Source organism: Physella acuta, unplaced genomic scaffold, assembly GCF_028476545.2.
Source record: "Physella acuta isolate Inbredline_101_S28 unplaced genomic scaffold, ASM2847654v3 ptg001627l, whole genome shotgun sequence".
Taxonomy (NCBI): Eukaryota; Metazoa; Mollusca; class Gastropoda; family Physidae; genus Physella; species Physella acuta.
In genome coordinates this window covers 278,901-297,879 of record NW_026733141.1, presented here as the reverse complement: position 1 = coordinate 297,879, position 18,979 = coordinate 278,901, and the positions used below count along the sequence as shown (strand labels likewise).

The 18,979-nt window shown below is 33.0% G+C and overlaps 2 protein-coding genes across 5 annotated transcripts; one reads left to right on the top strand and one right to left on the bottom strand.

Moving 5' to 3' along the window:
- Nucleotides 1–4,498: 4,498 nt before the first annotated feature.
- On the bottom strand, nucleotides 4,499–10,940 carry LOC131929425 (ankyrin-3). Of its 3 annotated transcripts, none has more exons than XM_059285620.1 (10): nucleotides 10,894–10,940; nucleotides 8,196–8,337; nucleotides 7,939–8,063; nucleotides 7,075–7,177; nucleotides 6,606–6,694; nucleotides 6,340–6,397; nucleotides 6,115–6,242; nucleotides 5,715–5,809; nucleotides 5,234–5,327; nucleotides 4,499–4,713 (listed from the first exon to the last, which is right to left on the bottom strand). In XM_059285620.1, exons 2-10 carry the CDS (start codon nucleotides 8,308–8,310, stop codon nucleotides 4,594–4,596), a joined length of 927 nt encoding a protein of 308 aa, XP_059141603.1. In that variant the 5' UTR covers nucleotides 8,311–8,337; nucleotides 10,894–10,940; the 3' UTR covers nucleotides 4,499–4,593. The 3 variants fall into 3 exon arrangements, with proteins under 3 accessions (XP_059141603.1, XP_059141600.1, XP_059141601.1); XM_059285617.1 differs by having other exon boundaries at nucleotides 10,826–10,913; XM_059285618.1 differs by lacking the exon at nucleotides 10,894–10,940 and adding an exon at nucleotides 10,266–10,426.
- A 68-nt stretch (nucleotides 10,941–11,008) lies between these two features.
- LOC131929424 (uncharacterized) lies at nucleotides 11,009–18,444 on the top strand. 2 transcript variants are annotated; one of them, XM_059285615.1, is made up of 8 exons: nucleotides 11,009–11,149; nucleotides 12,476–12,649; nucleotides 12,885–13,108; nucleotides 13,666–13,924; nucleotides 14,191–14,470; nucleotides 14,685–14,830; nucleotides 15,372–15,560; nucleotides 15,698–18,444. In XM_059285615.1, the coding sequence occupies exons 2-8, from the start codon at nucleotides 12,551–12,553 to the stop codon at nucleotides 16,295–16,297; spliced, it is 1,797 nt and encodes a 598-aa protein (XP_059141598.1). In that variant the 5' UTR covers nucleotides 11,009–11,149; nucleotides 12,476–12,550; the 3' UTR covers nucleotides 16,298–18,444. The 2 variants fall into 2 exon arrangements, with proteins under 2 accessions (XP_059141598.1, XP_059141599.1); XM_059285616.1 differs by having other exon boundaries at nucleotides 11,035–11,058.
- The last annotated feature ends 535 nt before the right edge of the window (nucleotides 18,445–18,979 follow it).

Below are 18,979 nucleotides of genomic sequence, written 5' to 3'. Positions count from 1 at the left end.
CGTAAACAATGTAGGCACTTTATTTCTTGGATATTAGTTGTTGGAGCGCTAGTTTATCAAAACTACCACCGATTCGAGCCAGCGTTGTTGTTGGAGCGCTAGTTTGTCTACACTACCACCGATATGAGCCAGCTTAGTTGTTGAGGCGCTATCTATTCGCTTCTTGTAAGGCTAAGAGCGGGAGGGGAGGTCTGAGAAAGGAACTTAAAAGGGACAACAAAGCACCAATGTGATTTTATCCATCAGTAACCAAATTTGGGATGGTCTCAAAATGCCGTCTTAATATCTAGCGGTCTCTCGCGCAATTGATGTTTTTTCAAAAGAATTTTGCCGACAACAGCGTGTGTATAACTCGACATCCACCTAATTTTTTTTATTTAAATTTTTAAAAAAAAAGTATAATTTAGCCAGGATTTTTGCGCCCCCAATCGGCCTGGGCCCCCCCCCCCCCCCCCCGCATTGCGGGGTCTGGCGGCACTGTAGTTCCGCCCCTGCCACCAACCCTCCTTAAACTCAGAAAGCTTTCGTGCCTACGCCTCGTGCCAAAAACAATTCTTAATTGAATTTCTCCCCTCGCTTGATTGGAAACGGTTGACCGCTCCGTACAAGGCAGTGAGGAGTAAGTGAAAGGAAATGAAAAAAAGCCCCGTAACTGCCGACAACTGATTTCTTCGGCTCGGTCCGTGATAGTTAGCTCCCTTGTAAGGCTTGCTTGATTTTGTGGCCACTTTCGTTTCTATGGACTCCCCTCGTTTGTTCTTGGTTTCCGCTACAATCAAATTACTTTCTTCTTTCTTGTATGCCGAGGTGGTTTTAATTTCATCTAAACAATTATACTTTTTTTTCCAAATTAAACAAAATGAAAACGATAATTTGCCTTAACAATTCTGAACCTATTATTTAATTAAATAATTATATGACATTGTGTAGGACAATAGGACATTTTGTTGAACTGTTAACAAGTCTAAAGACCTGTTTCTGGCACACCTTCAGAGTTTCTTTCATGCATCTCTTCGGGGGGTGGGGGTGGGGCACGCGAGAATGTCTACCGTCCTCAACACAAATCAATTACTAAAACATATGTATAAAACATATGAATAAGAAAACAATAAATTAAAAGTGACATATTAATTTATTATCAATTGCATACACGTTATAAGTAGACATCAAAATCAAATTTTACTTGCCTCCCCCGGAGAAAAAAAATCTGGAAAAAAAACATTTGGGAAAAAAACACAGTTCTTGTAGTGCTTGGCTCTCTGCAGGCCTCCAAAGGTGAGTTCCACAACGGAACTTACCTGTTTTAAGCTTGACTGTCTTTAGTTATAATTGTCATATGTCTATAGTCTATATTGTGTGATTATGTAACGATTTTTTTAATTTTTTTTTGAAAAATAAAATGTTATAAATGTTATAGATTTCAGCCTACAATTGTTATATATGAATCCTTTAGGAGAGGGTGAAAACTATGAAAAAGACACTTAATTAATTATATGATTAATTTGCGACTAAGACGATTTTATACGCATTTGTTGCATTATCTCATAATGTATGTCTACTACATTAGCCATTAGGTATTGCAATCTACAACAGCTACTAATGTATTTGTTTTTCAACTTGATAATGCTAAAAAAACAACTACCAAACTATTTTGTTTAGAACTTCTGCTCTATATAATTTTTACAATAGCAAATACTAACTTAAAGGTGTATTTATAAGTAAGCGGTCAACCTAAGGTGCAGGAATTTGAAATGAATGTAAAGTTAAGCAATGAATTATCTCCCATTTTGGAAATACAGAGACCAAAATTTCATTCAAGGGAAATAGCTTTCTCAAGAATAGCTAAGTAACCATGTGTAACTAAGACATGCTTGAAAAACAATAAAACGTTCTAAATTTCATTAGGTAATAATTATAAAAAATCTTTTATATTAGCTAATGTAACCGTGTCAAAAGAATATATTTTACTCATTGATTTCTTAAATTTTGTTTGAAAGCCTAAACATGACAGCTTTATTATAACATACTAGTCAATTTTGATGACATACATTTAATTGCTGCAACGGTTTAAGCCAGGGGTCGGCAACCTTTTGAAGCGGAAGAGCCAAAAGTTACAATTTTCAAAATTTCCCTGGTTTTAAAGAGCCACTAACATTTTTTTTATTTCAAATATTTTATGTTTTTATTAAGATTATTAGTATTTGTTCAAGGAGCTGGAGAGCCGCATCTTGATATCAAAAGAGCCGCATGCGGCTCGCGAGCCGCAGGTTGCCGACCCCTGGTCTAAGCATATTGGTTCTAACATCTAGGTCTAGTACTTATGCCCATATTTTGGATCCCCTAAATAAAGGGATGCCTTTCAAAAAAATCAAATACGGATAACTTTTTAAGATATTGCTATAATTAATGATTAAATATTTTAAAAAAAGAATATAAATTGAAAAACAAAGTTTACGGTCAGTTATAAATTCCAGCCTATATTATATAATAGTAATCCAATCATTCGGCTAGCCGCTAAAATACATATTCTTAAGTCGGCCAATAAAGACCGTATTTGTCAGGTCTGTAGTAAACCAGGTGCTTGCAAAAGAACCAGAAATGTATGTGCAGATTGTCCTGGTCAACCATTTTTTTTGTAAGGAGCCCTGTTTTAGAATTTGGCATACTAAGAGTAACTATAAATCTTAGTATGCTAGTTGTAAAAAGAAAATGTCCTGTTTTCAGCTTTTTAATTTTATTAGTTTTTTGTGCATAACTTTTTTATTTTACAAGTGTTTTCTTTGACATTTGGGTATGTTGTGTATATATGGATAACCAACAAAATGTGTAAGTTTCACAAAGTTTAGGTAAGTGGTTGGTGACCTGTGATTATGTAAGTTGGAAATATTTTTTATTTTTTATGTGTTGTTACACTAACAAGTCATTTTAACATGTAAAAAACCTACTTTCTTTAATATAACCCTCAATTATCTTCATTTAGTACTATAGAAAATTCATTTGTGTTCATTTTGATGTTTAATACATAAATCTGGTTAGAAAAACATAGGAGCTATAATTGTTTAAGCAGGTGAGGGCTGTGTATTTTTTTAAAAATGGGTCACGAAATAATGAGGTCAGGAGGTGGAAAACCCCCTGGTATAGAATGAGTTAAGAGTGGTAATATAGATTCCTAAAAAACTAAAGATTTTTTCAGCTAGAGAACGCCTAGCTTTCTTTGTAGTGTTTTCCATCCTGAATTGAAATCATCTAACTTACGATAAACTCGACTACTGGATATACTCTACTACATTCACAACACATAGCTAGACTCGATGCTCCAGAACTATGACACCAACTCGCTTAACTTAACTTTACCAAGCTCTACAAACGATACCCCAAATCTACAACGATTTCACTGTACCTATTATTACACATTAACATTTAACACACATCGATACCTTAATACTGCAAGGCTCGATACTTCCGGACCCCAGAACAATACTTCATCTACTATATTCTCATTTCTCTACTACCAATCAGATTCCACTAGACCTTCAACTACACGACAACAGCCAAATAAAAAATACGACATTTTAACACTTCAAGAACCTAGGGATGCGCCCTAGGCGACCGCCTAGTTTACTTAATAGGTAGCGCAAGCAGTGGCGTAGCAAGGTCGGGTGTCACCCGGTGCGGCACTTAATGGTGTCACCCCCCAGAGGCCAAACTTTGAATTTTCGATTTGCACCCTCCCCCTCAAACTTCCGATTTGCACCCCTCCTCATCAAACTTTCGATTTGCACCTCTTAAAAGACTATTTAACACTCTAATTAATCACTTAATTAAGTGGAATTATCATTTTTCTCTATATATTTTGCTATTTTTTGCCTTGGTGTCAACCCCCTATATGGTGTCACCCGGTGCGGTCCGCACCCCCGCCCCCCTCGCCACGCCTCTGAGCGCAAGCCCTGCTCACACCAACATGTACTAAACAAACCCAATCCATAAGCGTGCAGGGAATGCCAACACAAAGACTGTTGGCTGGGTCTTGTCTGCCACACGCCTGCCGGCCTAGTACCAAAAGACATCCTCTCTGTGAGATTTTATCAAAGGACGCCCTCCCCTGAATTACAGAGGTGTCTGCAAACTGGTCCTGTGGTCAACAGACATATCTGAACACATGTGGAAGCAACTGGCCCAAGACAGAATAGTGTGGACACAGGCCAAGCAGACAGACACACTCATGGCTGAAGGTAAAACAGCTGGGGGTTGCCTCTGAGATGTGAAGAAGAATAAAGCCTGCCCAAATGGTACCAACCACAATGATCTGTGATTGGGCAGAGATTGCCATTCTAGAATTGGCATGATCAGCATCAACAGGGCCTGCACCAACATAAAAAAAACAAAAAAGATTTGACTTCTTTGGGCATGCCTTCCAATGTTTCTCAGGGCAACTTTAGCCATATAAATACAATATAATATTTAAACAAGATATGATTATGAAGATACTTTTCTTACAAATATATTTTTTATTTTTTATATAATATTAATGATTTAGTATATATACATAGCTAGAAATGCAAACACTAATTTCAAATTGATCACATTAAAAATTCATGGTGCTAACAGGAGAGATGCTTCTATCATTCCAGCATTGCGCAGAATCTTTTCCAACACGCTACCCTTAGCATTCTCACCTTCCCTGTGTTTCCAGTCTAGCAACATCCTGTAAGCCTGGGACAAGAGAGACAGTCAAGATTAGCCAGTTAGATATGGTTTATATAGAGAAATACTTATTCAAAGAAAAAGCCAATGTTAGGATACACAGAACACCCATTGTTTGTATACAGTGAACACCACATTAGGATAGAGTGCATACAACTCCTCCTCTTATCCCCCCCCCCCCCCCACAATGTTAGATACAAGTTAAACCCCTGCCTAAAGACATTGTGTACAACCCAAACAACAATTGTTATATGTGTTTTTATGTGGTCCCTGACTTTTTTATAACTATCATCATATAAAAATTGAATACAATAACAATTGTTCCATTTCTGTTGAGCACAGATTACACTTTAAACAAACCTTTATCAGCATACAAAATTTAATACTGAAAAGAAATGTCATGTATAATACACAATCAAATTTCTGTAACCTCGGATTATTCAATGTTGCTAGTAATTTACTAGTTCTAGAAATAATCAATAACAACTTAAAAGATTATGCAGTGTTGAATTTTAAAATATGAACCAACCTGATTAAATGAGCTGTTTGGGTTATTTATCTTGATGTGTTCAATGTCCTCTGAGAAAAAACTCAGTCTGTTGGCTACAAGTTCCCAATCTTTCCTGTTAAATACAACATTCAAATAATAAATTATATGTAGGCGTAAATATCATTTTATCAACTCATCATATATAATAGAAAATGAGTGCAAAATATTTTGTGGTGAATGAGTTAATGTTTACTAAAATACTATCAATTCCTGTTAAGTGGCTTATCTATTCACAACCAAATGTATATTTAATAAGTTGTCCTACTAATGAGATTTCTAAAAACAAAAGATCATTAACTGAAAGTAAATGTAAGTAGGCCTACTCAAGAAAATGCATTTATTTTTTGGAATGCATTTAAATTTTAAATGTTCAAATATATAAGTAGTAGAGTTATTACAAAACACCACTCAAAGTTTAAACACTGATTTATAACTAAAAGTATGAAAAAATCAATTTGACCTGTGAATCTTCTCAGCCACCTCCCTCAGGATGTTGTCTGATGGTATCTGCGACACTTGGGGGCTGGGGGTGTAGAAAGCTGCCTGGCTACTGAACTGTCAATGAGTCAACAGATTTTGTACAAACTTGTGGTTAGGTCTAACTAATGATAAACTTAAGTTCAGAGAAAATATAATTAACTAACAAAACTTCATTTCTTTCTGTTAAAAATATGGTACAATATTATTAAACACATCATAGTCAAACCACATAATGAATAGGTTGATTTCATTGTATTTTTAAACATTCATCTTAAATACATAGTTATTGAAATGATGATTTTATTATGAAACATACACAAAATATTGCATAATTAAGAAGTGAATATTTTAGAAATTGTTTGCTTAATTTTTGCATCTACCTCTGGCAAATTCTTGTGCACATTATCTCTCATATGATCTGACAAAATATGGAAACTGAGAATGTTTTGCGCCTTTGGTCGAGGTAGACCTAATACAGCCTTCACAAAGTCCTTTTCATCTATGAGACCTGAAAATAAAATATAGGTGGTTATTTCATATACCTCATCATCTCAAGAAAGTTTTACACATATGTCATTTCAATTAAATCAAAGCAAACTACAAACCTTTCTTTGAGCTGTCCAAAGAGTTATATAAAATATCTGTTATTCTGTATATTTCATACTGAAAAATATAAAGATTAAAAAAGATATTTCTCCTTTTATATTTTTAAGATATACTAATAGAGCTGCATTTTAAAGATTAAAAAAAAATTAAAATAAGTTGATTTATAAAAACTTTCTTAAGTATCAATATATTTTTTTATTTCTTAGAAGATGAATGTTTTCATATAACACTATTTCACAATCTTAGAGTCTGAGTGCTATCTCACTTCACTTTCTGTAGAATAGACCTTGCTCAGAATTTTCTGGAAGATATCTCTGGGAATAGGATTGCCACTGTTCAACATCTGAAAAATTGCTGGAAAAAAAATGTAAACAGATATATATCTAACAAAACTGTATACATATATCGTCCCCCCAGTATTATCTTGTTCTATCTCTCAAAATGTAGTTTTGAGAAAAACGCATCTGAAGTTTCTTGGGGTCTGATTTAACTATTGCAAATATTTTTATGTAAGCCTACCTTAAAAAAATTTCTATGTTTAAAATCTAAAATGCTGTAATACATTATAACATACTTTAATAATAAATTACTGTCATTGTCTAATCACTTAACATAAACGACTGATGATTAAATTTTCCTAGAATTAATATTTTCATTTTTAAAAATACTGGTAATAATTTAAATACCAGCTTGATTGAGTCTTGACATAGCTTTGTTACAATATATTGATTTACCTTTGGCTTTAACTTCAAGTTCCTGGCTCTCAGACCATTTTAGTGCTCTCAGGAAGGATTCAAAGGAAATTTTTCCATCTGAGCTTTTGAAGTATTTTAAAATCTATCAAAAAAAATGTTTTGCTGTAACAAGGCAAGTTACTGACATTGTTGTTTGGGCTTTATTAAGCTACTAAAAGTAAATTTGTGCTCAATAGCTTTAACTTTGAGCATCAATGAAAATTCCTGATGTAGTATTTTAAAACAATTACTATAACTAACAGATAGTATTAGGAATGTCACATGTTAATAGCTTTATGCTTTTTAAAAGAACTTTAACTAAAACAAAACTTACATTTTTATTTTAAAGTCTTATTTTTGCAACAAAACTGTTTTTTTTTTAAATAATTAGATATCTGATTATATTACTGACAGGTTATAAAGTTCAAGGCATTTTCTTCTTCTCCATTCTTTATGTTTATGTTGGACGGAATTTCCTCCAACACAATGAAGTGTTTACGTGTCAAAATGGAATGACCATACGGCCAGTTGACTCTGTTTTCAGCCTGTTTTTTTTTTCAGCATTTTCTTCCCATCCAAGAACAAAATACAAGGCAGCAGTTGTTTGATTTTGGAATTCTCTACACTATCTCGGTGTTCAAACTTGGGACTTTTGGAGTAAACAATCACATGCTCTCCTGCCCGACCATGCCTTCCCTTAGAGGTAGCTAACTAAGCTTCTATTAAAATACTGTATGTATTATTAAGGTATGAATCAATAATTCTAAGGCTACTTAGTTGACCAAAAGTAAGCCTATCATAATAGCTTCTCAGCTATTTGAAAGTTTTAATTTTATTTTTGTCAGTCATTTGAATTAAACTTACATTTTTTATAAAAACATCTGAATTAAGTTTGGAAGAGGCAAGAGTTTCTTGTGTTAAGAAACCATCTTTATTTGCACCCATTTGCTGGAATCTCAGCCATAGCCTTTCAACTTCTGCAATACTTACTGTCGGTAAAAAAAAAAAGAAATTACCATAAAAAAGTCTTACATTTGTTCTACAATAATCTCAAATATTTTTTAAACAAAAATAATTTTGTTAATTTCTTGAATGAATTTCTGTATAACTTTTTAACTTACATTCTGTGGCTATAGCATGTGCTGTAACCCAATTGGCTTTACTGGGATGAGAGAAGCCACAAACAGCAAGCTCAGAACTTGGTTCAATTACAAAACTACTACTGTATACACCCATGGTTAATACAGTTGTCTTGAAGTCAATCTACAAAAAAATTAATTATTTATTTAAATGTTTTTAAAACAAAAATGAATTTACAACAAATACACTACTAGTAGGGCTTATGTTAACCATGGCAATCACACTGATGCTAAAGATAACAAACATAATCTGCTTCAATACATGGCATGTTCAACAAAATATTTTTTCAGTAAAATAGTCATAAGTTCCATAAGTTTACTTGTGTTTAAAAATGAAATAAGTTCACAAGGCCTTGAAAGCTGAGATGGCCTATTTAAAACAATAATGAAAGGCACTGTTCTAAATAAGGGGGAGAAGAACCTGAAGGTGAAGGTGTCACTAATAAAATTGAATCAATAGACCCAACCAAGAATAGCCTCAAAATTATTCGAAAGGCCCATTAATTATTTTTAAATCATGTATGATGTTACTAAAATAAATAAGGTTATAAAAATCTGTTTGATTTTTGTTGGACTTCACTAAAGATTGGATTGATGTTTTTAATATTTTAGGTAACCAAACAAAAATTTTAAAAAGGCCAAAAACAATTTGTTTATGTTCATTTTATCACTGAAAATGACAACAAACACTGCTGAACTAGGTCAAGTGGTTATAAAAAAAAAAGAATTTTATTTAAAAATCATAACCGCAAAGTTTTGAGTCAAAACTAGTAGATCTATTATTAGTATTATTATTAGTACAATTACTATAACTTTTTAATATTGTTATGAAGTAGGGTTTTCAGAATATTGTCACTGTAGTAGTGTAGTATATAGTCACTGTAGAGTAAGTGCAGAGCCGATCACTGTTTGTCTTTTAAAAGTGAAACTTTGTTTAAAACTTTAACTTTTTCTAAACCCAGTTTAGAGTTCATACTTAGAGGGCCTATGTTTATCCATTTTTGTTTTCAATTTATAGGATAAATGATCTGTAGCCTAAACAAAAGAAAAGAAACTAGATCTAGATCTAAATTATTTTATTTATTTTGATTTTTGCTCATGAATTAATGGAGACAAGCGAGTTGACGAGATTCCTTCCATAGTGTTGTTGTCATGGAATAAAAACGTGCTTTTTAGATTTAGACCGTAAAAAAAAAATTTAAAAAAAAAAACTTAAGCCTAAAATTAATTTAGAAATTTTATATTTTTAGAATAAATGCTATAAAAGTTGCAAATCCAGAGAACTAGAAAATAATTTGTTGAGTTTAAGGCTACATTTCTATTTATTTTCATCAAGCCTAAGTTATAACCGGATGTTTCACTTTCGTAAGACAAATATTGATTGGCTGTACAGTAACTTAGTGATCGATAACTATTTGTTTACAAAACTTTGCAGATCAAGTTTTTAAATAACAATGCAAATTAAAAACCCCATGACCTAGTTTTCTATTTTTAGCTTACAATGTGTACAATAAAATTTTTGTCGGCCTATCCAATAGCGGGATGCCATTGTTTATGTCGCCATTACACGTGAAAACCAAATTGTTTTTGCTTTTTTTTAAATTTTTATTTAGTTACCGAAAATATTAAAAACATCAAATACGTCCAATCTTTAGTAAAGTCCGAAAAAAACCAGACAGACAGGATTTTATAACCATATTAATTGTAACTACGCCGTGCAAGAATTTTAAATTAATTTATGCACCTCTCAAATACCTTTGAGACTTTTCTCGCTTGTGTCCATTATTAATTATAATAATTATTAATTATGAATAGGCAAAACAATAGGCCATATAGTGCCCATAGGCCTATGATTTTTCAATTTTTGAAAAAGTTTTTCTACTTTAAATTTTGTTTAGTTACCATCTAGATCTAGGCCTACTGAAAATAAAATATTATTTAGAATATAGTGCTATTAAATTATTTTCGACTATTAGGCCTATTTATTTAACTTAAGACTTAAGAAGACTTTTGTATTATTAATGTAAATCAGAGGTTGTAAGTCTCGCTTACCTAGCAACCGTCTACATCGACGCCATTTTGTTCCTTTAACTAAACTTTTTTTCTAAAAGATTTTTTATCGAAATTTGTTCTTTCCATATGTGCAGTTTTTCTTTCAGACATTTTTAATTTTTTTTTCTCTGGGGCGTTCACTTGAAATTTAGAGTAGGCCTCTATGTTTTCTTTTCAAAGAATATATATTTCTTTTATATTTTGGTTCGGGGATGTGTAGGGCGAGCGATGGGCGTGCTTCAGGGAGGCGGGGTAGGGGGGGGCTTATAAGCTCGGCATTAGGCCTAACGTCAAAACTGCTTAATTCGGTCTCTCTCCGGTTTTGTTTTTCTTCCTTTTATAAATTTATAGGTTTTTATTTTTAAGACCTGGAATAGCCACAGCCCTCACATTTTCACACAGCAAAGTTCATAGATCCTAGATCTAGATCAGTTAGTTTAGTAGGGCCACTTTATAATTTTTTCGATATCATCATTTGAACTAGATCTAGATCTAGTTTCAACTATTTTTATTACTTAATAACTTAATGTATCTTGTTTATAATAAATTAACTCGTTAACCATTGTTTTAAGTAATATCGAGAATCTAGGTCTAGATTCACTACATTGGATACATGTGAGAGATCCACACAGTGAGGTGCATGTTGTAGTGACGTGACAAAGCCGAGCGACCTTGAAAAACTAGGGCTGGGTCATCGTTCGCATAGAAATAGGTCGTGAGTATGTCACTTCCTTTCTGAAGGTCTTTAGTCTTTATTGAGATCTGAAGTCTTCTCCTGACTGATGGATTAAAAGTACACACATTTCCTTAGAGCTTGAGAGTTTATATCTATTTTATTATCTAGATCTAGATACATCTCTAAATATAAGCCAGTTTATTTTAAAGTAAGTCACCATACGAATAATTCATCATTAGAAGAATAGGTTTTTAAGTTTTTCTTATGTCTAGAGTCTAGGGCTAGTCAGTAGTCAGTAGAGAGTAGTCAAGTCAACTTAGTCAAGTAGTCAAGTCTATTCTTCTAGATTTTCTAGAAATTTAGAATTCTTAACTCATCACTCATCAGAATAGAATAAATTTCAGTCTTTTCTCCCTAAACACTTTTGCTTCTTAGTTAATACTTAATACTATTTAATACAATATAGGCCTATAATATTATAATACTAAATAACTAATTAATAGTATAGAGTATTAGTTAAGTATAGACGGTAATCTATCGTTTTGGGTACGTAAAATCGCCCGCGACTAGTAATGTGAAAAACAGGTGACTCCTTAAATTTTAATAATTATTTCACATTTTGAGGAGGATTTATGTTTTGAAAAATACAAAAATGTTTCCTTCTTTCATTTATGTACCTGTTTTTAAACAATTGAATTAAAACTTTTCAGTAATAAATGAAGACTAGCGATGTTTCCAACAGATGCAACCATGCTCATTTACTATAGCAGCCATCTTGTTTAAGTTTTTTTTTATAGCGGATATAGCGCGAGACAGGCGGAAGTCACTCTATTTTACAAATGGCTGCTGTTTATATAGCAAATCTTGCTCGCAAACACTGCTGTTTAAAGTTAATTTCTGGCATATATTGATATATTTAGCCATTGATTTAGGTTTATTATTCATTTATCTATAATATTTGACACAAATATATCACAATATACTTCTACTAAAGCCTTGACAATGAGGTAACTTTTTCGTACATTAATAGCCGCGGGCGATTTTACGTACCCAAAACGATAGATTACCGTATAGACTATAGACTATAGGCAGTAGTCAGTAGGCCTAGACTCTAGCTAGACCTATATATTACTATATAAGTGACATAGTCTATCTATAGGCCTAATAATATTACTAATAATTATAATATTTTATTTATTTCTTCCCACTGACTTAGTTAGATCTAGATCTAGTAGTAGGCCTAATAATTTAGAATTTTAATTTAGTAGGTGGTTATTAAAATATTGGTTGGACTCTTGAAAGACCCATTCATTGCATGTTTCAAAATAATGTGCAGTGATATTAAAATATATCTCTAACTCTATTAGATCTATAATTCTGTATGATTATAAAAAACTTGATCATATATTAAATTAAATATATCAAATATTAAATTTGGCTCATTTGTTATTTTTAATACTTTTGATAGTGCTGAACACACAATAATTTAATTTTGTTTCCTTGAAAGCCTAATTTTTTTTCTGTTCATTGTTAGGTCTCACTAGATCTTGTTTCTAGTAACTGCAAGTCCTTGTTGGTGTCTAACAAGTCTTGTAATACTTGCGTTACTATGGCAATGAATGAGGCAAAAGACAGGGTTCTGCAGCTGGAGAGTGCTATTAAAAGACTGGACTCTGTTAAAAAACATCTCAACAGAAATGCCTCAGATGTAAGTGGTTGGATTTTTTCTTCTTTTGTTGAAATTTTGTAGCTAGCTCAAACATATTTACTGTAGATGTTTTATTAATTTAAAGAATTAACTTTATTAATTAATTTACTGTCTTAATAAACCTTATATTCTTTAATATCTTTGCATGTCAGAATAATTAATAATATATAATGATACATTGATATTAGAAAATACTCAGAATCATCTATGAGCTTCTTGTTTGTTTTTATTATAGATCAAAGCCAAAATTCATGCAAGTGTGAGTAGAAATTTAGAATGTCTGCGTGTTCGAGAAGTGAGTTTACTGAGTCAGGTTGATAATGTACTGAGTGTCAAAGAGGAGACCCTACAGCAGCAACAGGCAAGACTGAATCAAGCCCTAGGTGTGCTGAAGACTGGGCTGTCAATGGTACAAGAAGATACAGCATCAGAAAGACAGTTGGCAGATACATTGAAAAAGTAAGATTTTGCAACACTTTTCCTTGGCAGATTAGGCTTGATAGCTGGGGAAAGCAGCTGCTGTAGCTTGTTCTTGGTTGGACAAAGACTATGGAAGCAAATCTAAAAAGAAAAGCAGACTGAAATCTGTGTCTAAGGCCTATTTGACGCATTATAGTAAATTGTGTTGGAGGGAATCCGTTCCCTTTCAACACTAGAATGAAGAAGCAACAGTGTTGGGTTGTAAGTGATATTTCGCAAAGTAGTAATTATTTAATGATCCTATTTTTTGTACTCTACTTTTAATTTAATGATAACTGCCATCACCCCCAACAGTTGATAACAATATCTGAAACTGTGAACAGGGTAACCATCTTTTCAAATAAGTTTTTTAAAAAAAAACAGCTGTTTTCTCTTTAATTAACGCAAAAGTAATACTTTGTAAAATACACTAACAGACTTTGTTATATTATGATTAACTACAAATATATAAATTACAAACATTATTTTCCCCATACTCACTCACAAGTCATTTAAAATAATACAGTGAATTGTTATATTTTTTTATTTTGTTATAGATTAAACAGAGTGGAACTTTCACCAGAGGAAACCCCCTACATTTCCTTTAGAGCAGATCATGTTGAGCTGAGAGATTCTATTATGAACTATGGTAGAGTTGATGCCAATGGCCTGCCATTAATTACAGCATTTGATGACCCAGGAAACCCTTCAGCAAGTTTGCCCCGTCATGTAGAGGAGTATGAAGATGTAGACCATCATGTCTTTTACAAAACTGTTGAGGAAATCAAAAGGTCACAGTGTGCACCAGCCTCTTGTGTGAGTTACACAACTTTTTTTCATTCCATTTATAATTGCAGGGAAGAAATTTTAAACCTCGCCTTATATTTCCATCAATGCCTTGTGATGCAATCAAATTTTACAATGCTTACACTCCAGCACTAGAATTTATTAAACTATTTACAAGGCATATATTATCTATTTAATAAAACGGCGTATGTCCAGTTTTATCTATTTTGCGTAGTTGTATTTTCGTACAAAAAGTAATAGTAAATTAAAAATAGTATGAATTTCTTCACATGCAGCAGATTAATGTAAATATACCCAAGCTGTCAACTCGTGTTGAGGATTGGCTTCAGAAGAAGCTGCCCAAAGCTGAACCAGAGAGCAACATGAAGTCCTTGCCTGCCACAAGGCCCAGCACTCTCAACAAAGCTGGAGATGCCCCTACTGTAGGCCTGTCCTGCCACTCAACTCCTGGTAGCTCCTGCAGCCTCAACAACTGGCTGAGTAGCATCAAGCAACACACAGACTTAGAGGAGGAGCATGATTTTGAGATCATAGACAACTCTTGCAATCAAAAAGGTAACGAGGTTCAGCCCTTCCTCACATTAAAGTTTTAAAAAGAAACAGTTAAGATAGAATAACAGTATTTTAACAATGAGTTTGGTTGAAGTGTAATCTTATTTTATCATTGGTTATGTCCCTTGGTTTCATTATAGTTTTAAAACTACTATTGACAAAATCTGATCTTGAGTCTGAATGAAACCTGATCAGTTTTTCATTATTTGATTTTAAGTTTTTGGTGAGATAAACACCAGCAAGGTTCCTGCCAAAGTAACAAGTTCAGTGGATGACAATCTCAAAGTCTGGATTCATCCAAAGAGCCTGATGAGCCCAAAATTCACAAGCGATGTCTTCAAACATATACCCACTGACAACAAGGTAAACACATTATGTCCACAGCCTCCTAAATTTTCAGAATGTTATGGAATTCTGAAATTTTGAGAAAAATAATTACCAGAAATCTTGTCATTCACCAAGCTATTTAGCTCAATAGCTTTTTACTGTTTACTTAAACTATTTTCTCAGTGCATTATTTGGTCATATACATTTAATATCATAATATAATATTTGACTTTTTGATAGCTTATATTTTCAGCCCACATCGATCTAGTTTTAACTATAATTTGACATTATCCATAAGACTCTCTATTTTAATTTCCTTTTAGATGTGTTGCCAAATTACAACCCCCACCCCCTCATACATCCTACTTATCAGTGATTACTTTTTCTCATGGCATGGCGGTTGTTACACTTATGAAAGAGTAATTTTAATAGTGAGATCAAGATGTGCAGTAGTTTTAATTATTACTATTTTATGTATTAAAACTTAGTGAATTTATTTGTTTTTTTTTATTATTTTTTTTTAGTTTGTATTAGAGTCTGTCACCAGATGAATATAAGTTTCAACTGTTGTCTGTAGGTGTGGCTCCAGCATTTCTGTAACCAAGTGACAAGCCTTGAGGACCTGAAGCACAGAGACATGTTTGCCCACATCAGTAAAGATACCTCCACATGGCTACGCTCCAGAGGACCCTGCAAACAACAAACTGCTGCCAGAGATTTTTTCTCACACATCCCCACAGACCAAAAGTTCTGGCTTAAGGACCAGGTGATTGTTTTTTTTTTTTTTTGTTGTTTTTTTTGCTTACGTTTTTTTAGAACTAATACAGTTGTTTTATTATTTTCAAGTGTTTTTTTTTTCTAAGTGTTTTTTATAAAAAAGATTTATTTTATCATTTTCTTTAGAACCATTCAAATGGTTTGAAGAAAAGTGAATTAACAGAGAAGAAAGTGGGAGTTCAGGAGGATACAGCCAAGTGGCTGGCCCAGCCTTCTAGTGCTCTTAAGACTGGACCAGGTCAGGTTGAGGTGAAACCTGTTCACCTGCCAAATCCTGCCAAAGTCTCAGCTGAGAGTCTACTAGACTCATCCCCGGCCCCTAACCCAACAGAATTATTGCTACAAGAATGGCTCTACAAACCTTCATCAAAATCTGTAACAAAAGCTGAGGAGGCTGTTGAAAATTTTTTCAAGCATATACCCGATGCCAGTAACTCAATGTGGTTGACCAAGTCTACCCAGACCCCATCTTGTCCACCAGAAGTTTCTGCAGACAAAGATGATTCCAACAAATGGCTCCAGCTGAAATCTCCGAAGCCGGCAGACGTGAAGTGTGTGACCTCTGACCTCTCTGACTGGCTGATGGTGCCCAACCAGATCCCGGAGAAACTGGAGGAGGAGAAAGATGAAGGCTGGAGTGTCTGCTCTGAGCACACTGTCACCAGTGATTGCTATGCCAAAGATGTGGCAGTTGCCGATGAATATTTCAACAAGTGGCTTCTATGATAATAAAAAATCTGGGTATCTAGTGTTGGTTAGAAATCGGCCATGTAACTTAAAATACGTGAAAATAGAAAATGTTAGATCAGTGGAAGTATGGAAATAAAAGCAGTTTTTTTTAACGTTAGATTTGAATAAGTTTTTTAACAGTACAGGCTTGGTAGTCATTTTATCATGGTTTTCTAGTTCTTCACGTATAACTTGATGCAGGGAATTTTTTAGCAGTAGGCAATAGAATGTTACTTTTTAATTCACATGGAAGCATGCGTTTAATTAAAACTTTTATCAGGATAATTTTGCTTTTCTTTGCTTGATCAACCATAAAAAAAAAATATGGAAAAGTGTCATATTAGTCATAATATAATGTATCATCACAATTAAAGAAGTGGCTTTTTCTCTTTCTTTATGTTGTGAAATAATATTCTATTTATTAACCTTTATGTATTTACTTGATTTCTGTTGTACATTTGTTTTTCAACACTTTATTGCTCATTGTAATTGAGGTTTGTTTTTTTAAACTGCTGTAAAATTTTGAGAATTAATCAAATGGGGAAAAGTTGATAAAAGTGTCCATAAATTTATTGATTGTGTTTTTTATTTAGATTGTCGCTGGGCTAAAAGCTGAATGTTTACGGGCTATACATAAATCTTCCCCTGAAAGTTGAAAATTGTAGGTACAAGTTGAAAAATTAATTGTATGGCCCAAAAAAAAGTAGACAATCTTGTTTTAGCCATTACTGTTGGATAAGGTGGGTTTTTTTTTTTTTACATTGATGGTTGAACTACATTGGCCATAAATTAACAGTTAGTTCAAGACAACTTGAAGTTTCATCTAGTTAGAGAGAACTTGATGGATCATACATTAACAGCTAGAGAGAACTTGATTTATCAAATGTTAACAGCTATTTAGAACTTGATTAATCTTATGTAAACAGATATTTTGAGATTAGTAGCTTTATGTAAAATAAGATATGGGAGTATTATTTAAAATACAATACATGCAATACCGCTACAAATCAAAATTATGCAGAAAAAAAACAAAATTTTCCATTTCCAGATTGACCAACAATTTTAAAATGTTTCTTGTTTTACGATTTGTTTGTTAATTAATCTTGTTGTTTGATGAATGTAAAAAACAAGTTTTAACTGGTGTAGATATGTCAAAGAATTGTAAAGTTATTACTACAGAGCTTTCCATTACATTTAGATCTGTCAGGAGATCCACTAAGTTGTTTCCAATTTGACTAATTCCGTTGTTTGGGTAAAGGAATGTGCACTAAAAAGATTTTATTTTAATCAATTACTTTATTTATTTTAAAATTTGAATGTTTCTGTTTTGAATTTATTATCTACAGAGTAAAGATTTTTGTCAGTGTAACTGTACTTGTAAACATTATTTACATGTCATTTCTCACACTTTGTTTACATGCTTCCTAAAGACACTGTCTTTAGGAAGCATGGTGAGCTCTTTTTTAATTATTTCACCTCAAATTATTTTGTCATATATTTACTGCCAAATCATATTCAAAAAACAATTTTGTTCACATTTTAATTGACTGCCATATTTTAATACCCAAATAATATTTTGTCACATTGTAGCTGCTAAAGTTGAAAGAGAAGTCTAACAATTTAAATGCTAATCTCTTACCCCATTTAAAATAACTACAGGGAGATAATCCAGAGTATGATGATGTAAAATCTCCAACTATCAAAGGGATGGACATTTTTTTATTATCTTATCTCTCATTATAAATTTAATTGATACTGTTAATCAAATAGTAAAAGAATTTTTTATCAGTATACACATTGCCATGTACATAAGAAAAAAGCACTTTAAAATATTTTTTGTTAACTCCCCTTATTCATTTTAATTGGCTGAATCTAATCAATTTTTCATTGTAGCCTTTTTACCTTCATTTTAAAAAAAGAATGCATTTAAAAATAAAATTGCCTGTGATCAGTAAATTATTTAAGAGATGTATGAAAGACACATAATTACTAATATTCCATCTGCATGTCGAAGACACTTGTAGACCAATATAAAGCAGAGGCTGTTAGTGTTTTAAAGTAAACTTAAAACTAAAAGCATTTGTACGAGTTGCTGCCCCTTGTACTATTGTCGTCGGCCCCGTCCCCCCAAATGTTTAATAAAGATTACTAAATATGTGTTTTATTTTCTATTTTTTCTTAAGTTTAATGCAACAATTCTCTTCACACTGGGTATCATGGTAGTTCCCCTCTATACTTATTCTAACTAAACTACCACCAATCACTTCATCTAACTACACTACTACCAATCACTCAAATGTAACTACACTACCACCAATCACTTATTCTAACTACCACCAATCATTTAATTAAACTGCCACTAAACGGAAGCACTAGACAAACTAGCTGCAACCGACACCACACAAACGCGTCAATCGCCACTTTTGTTAATTTCACTAAGTAATCAATTCGCTGGAACATAAAAACAAAAGTGGCGTGGTGATATAATGTATCCATTTATTATCCCGTAGCATTTGCAACATTGGTTTTATATTGATTGAAAGCATTTCAAGAGATCCATACTTCGTAATTAGTCTGTCGTTTCCAAGGTCGCTTTTCACACGTAGTTTTGAGCATTTAGTGCAGTGTTTCTTTTAGACTTTTTTTATCTTGGGGGGGGGGGGGGCGACACTGGTAAAA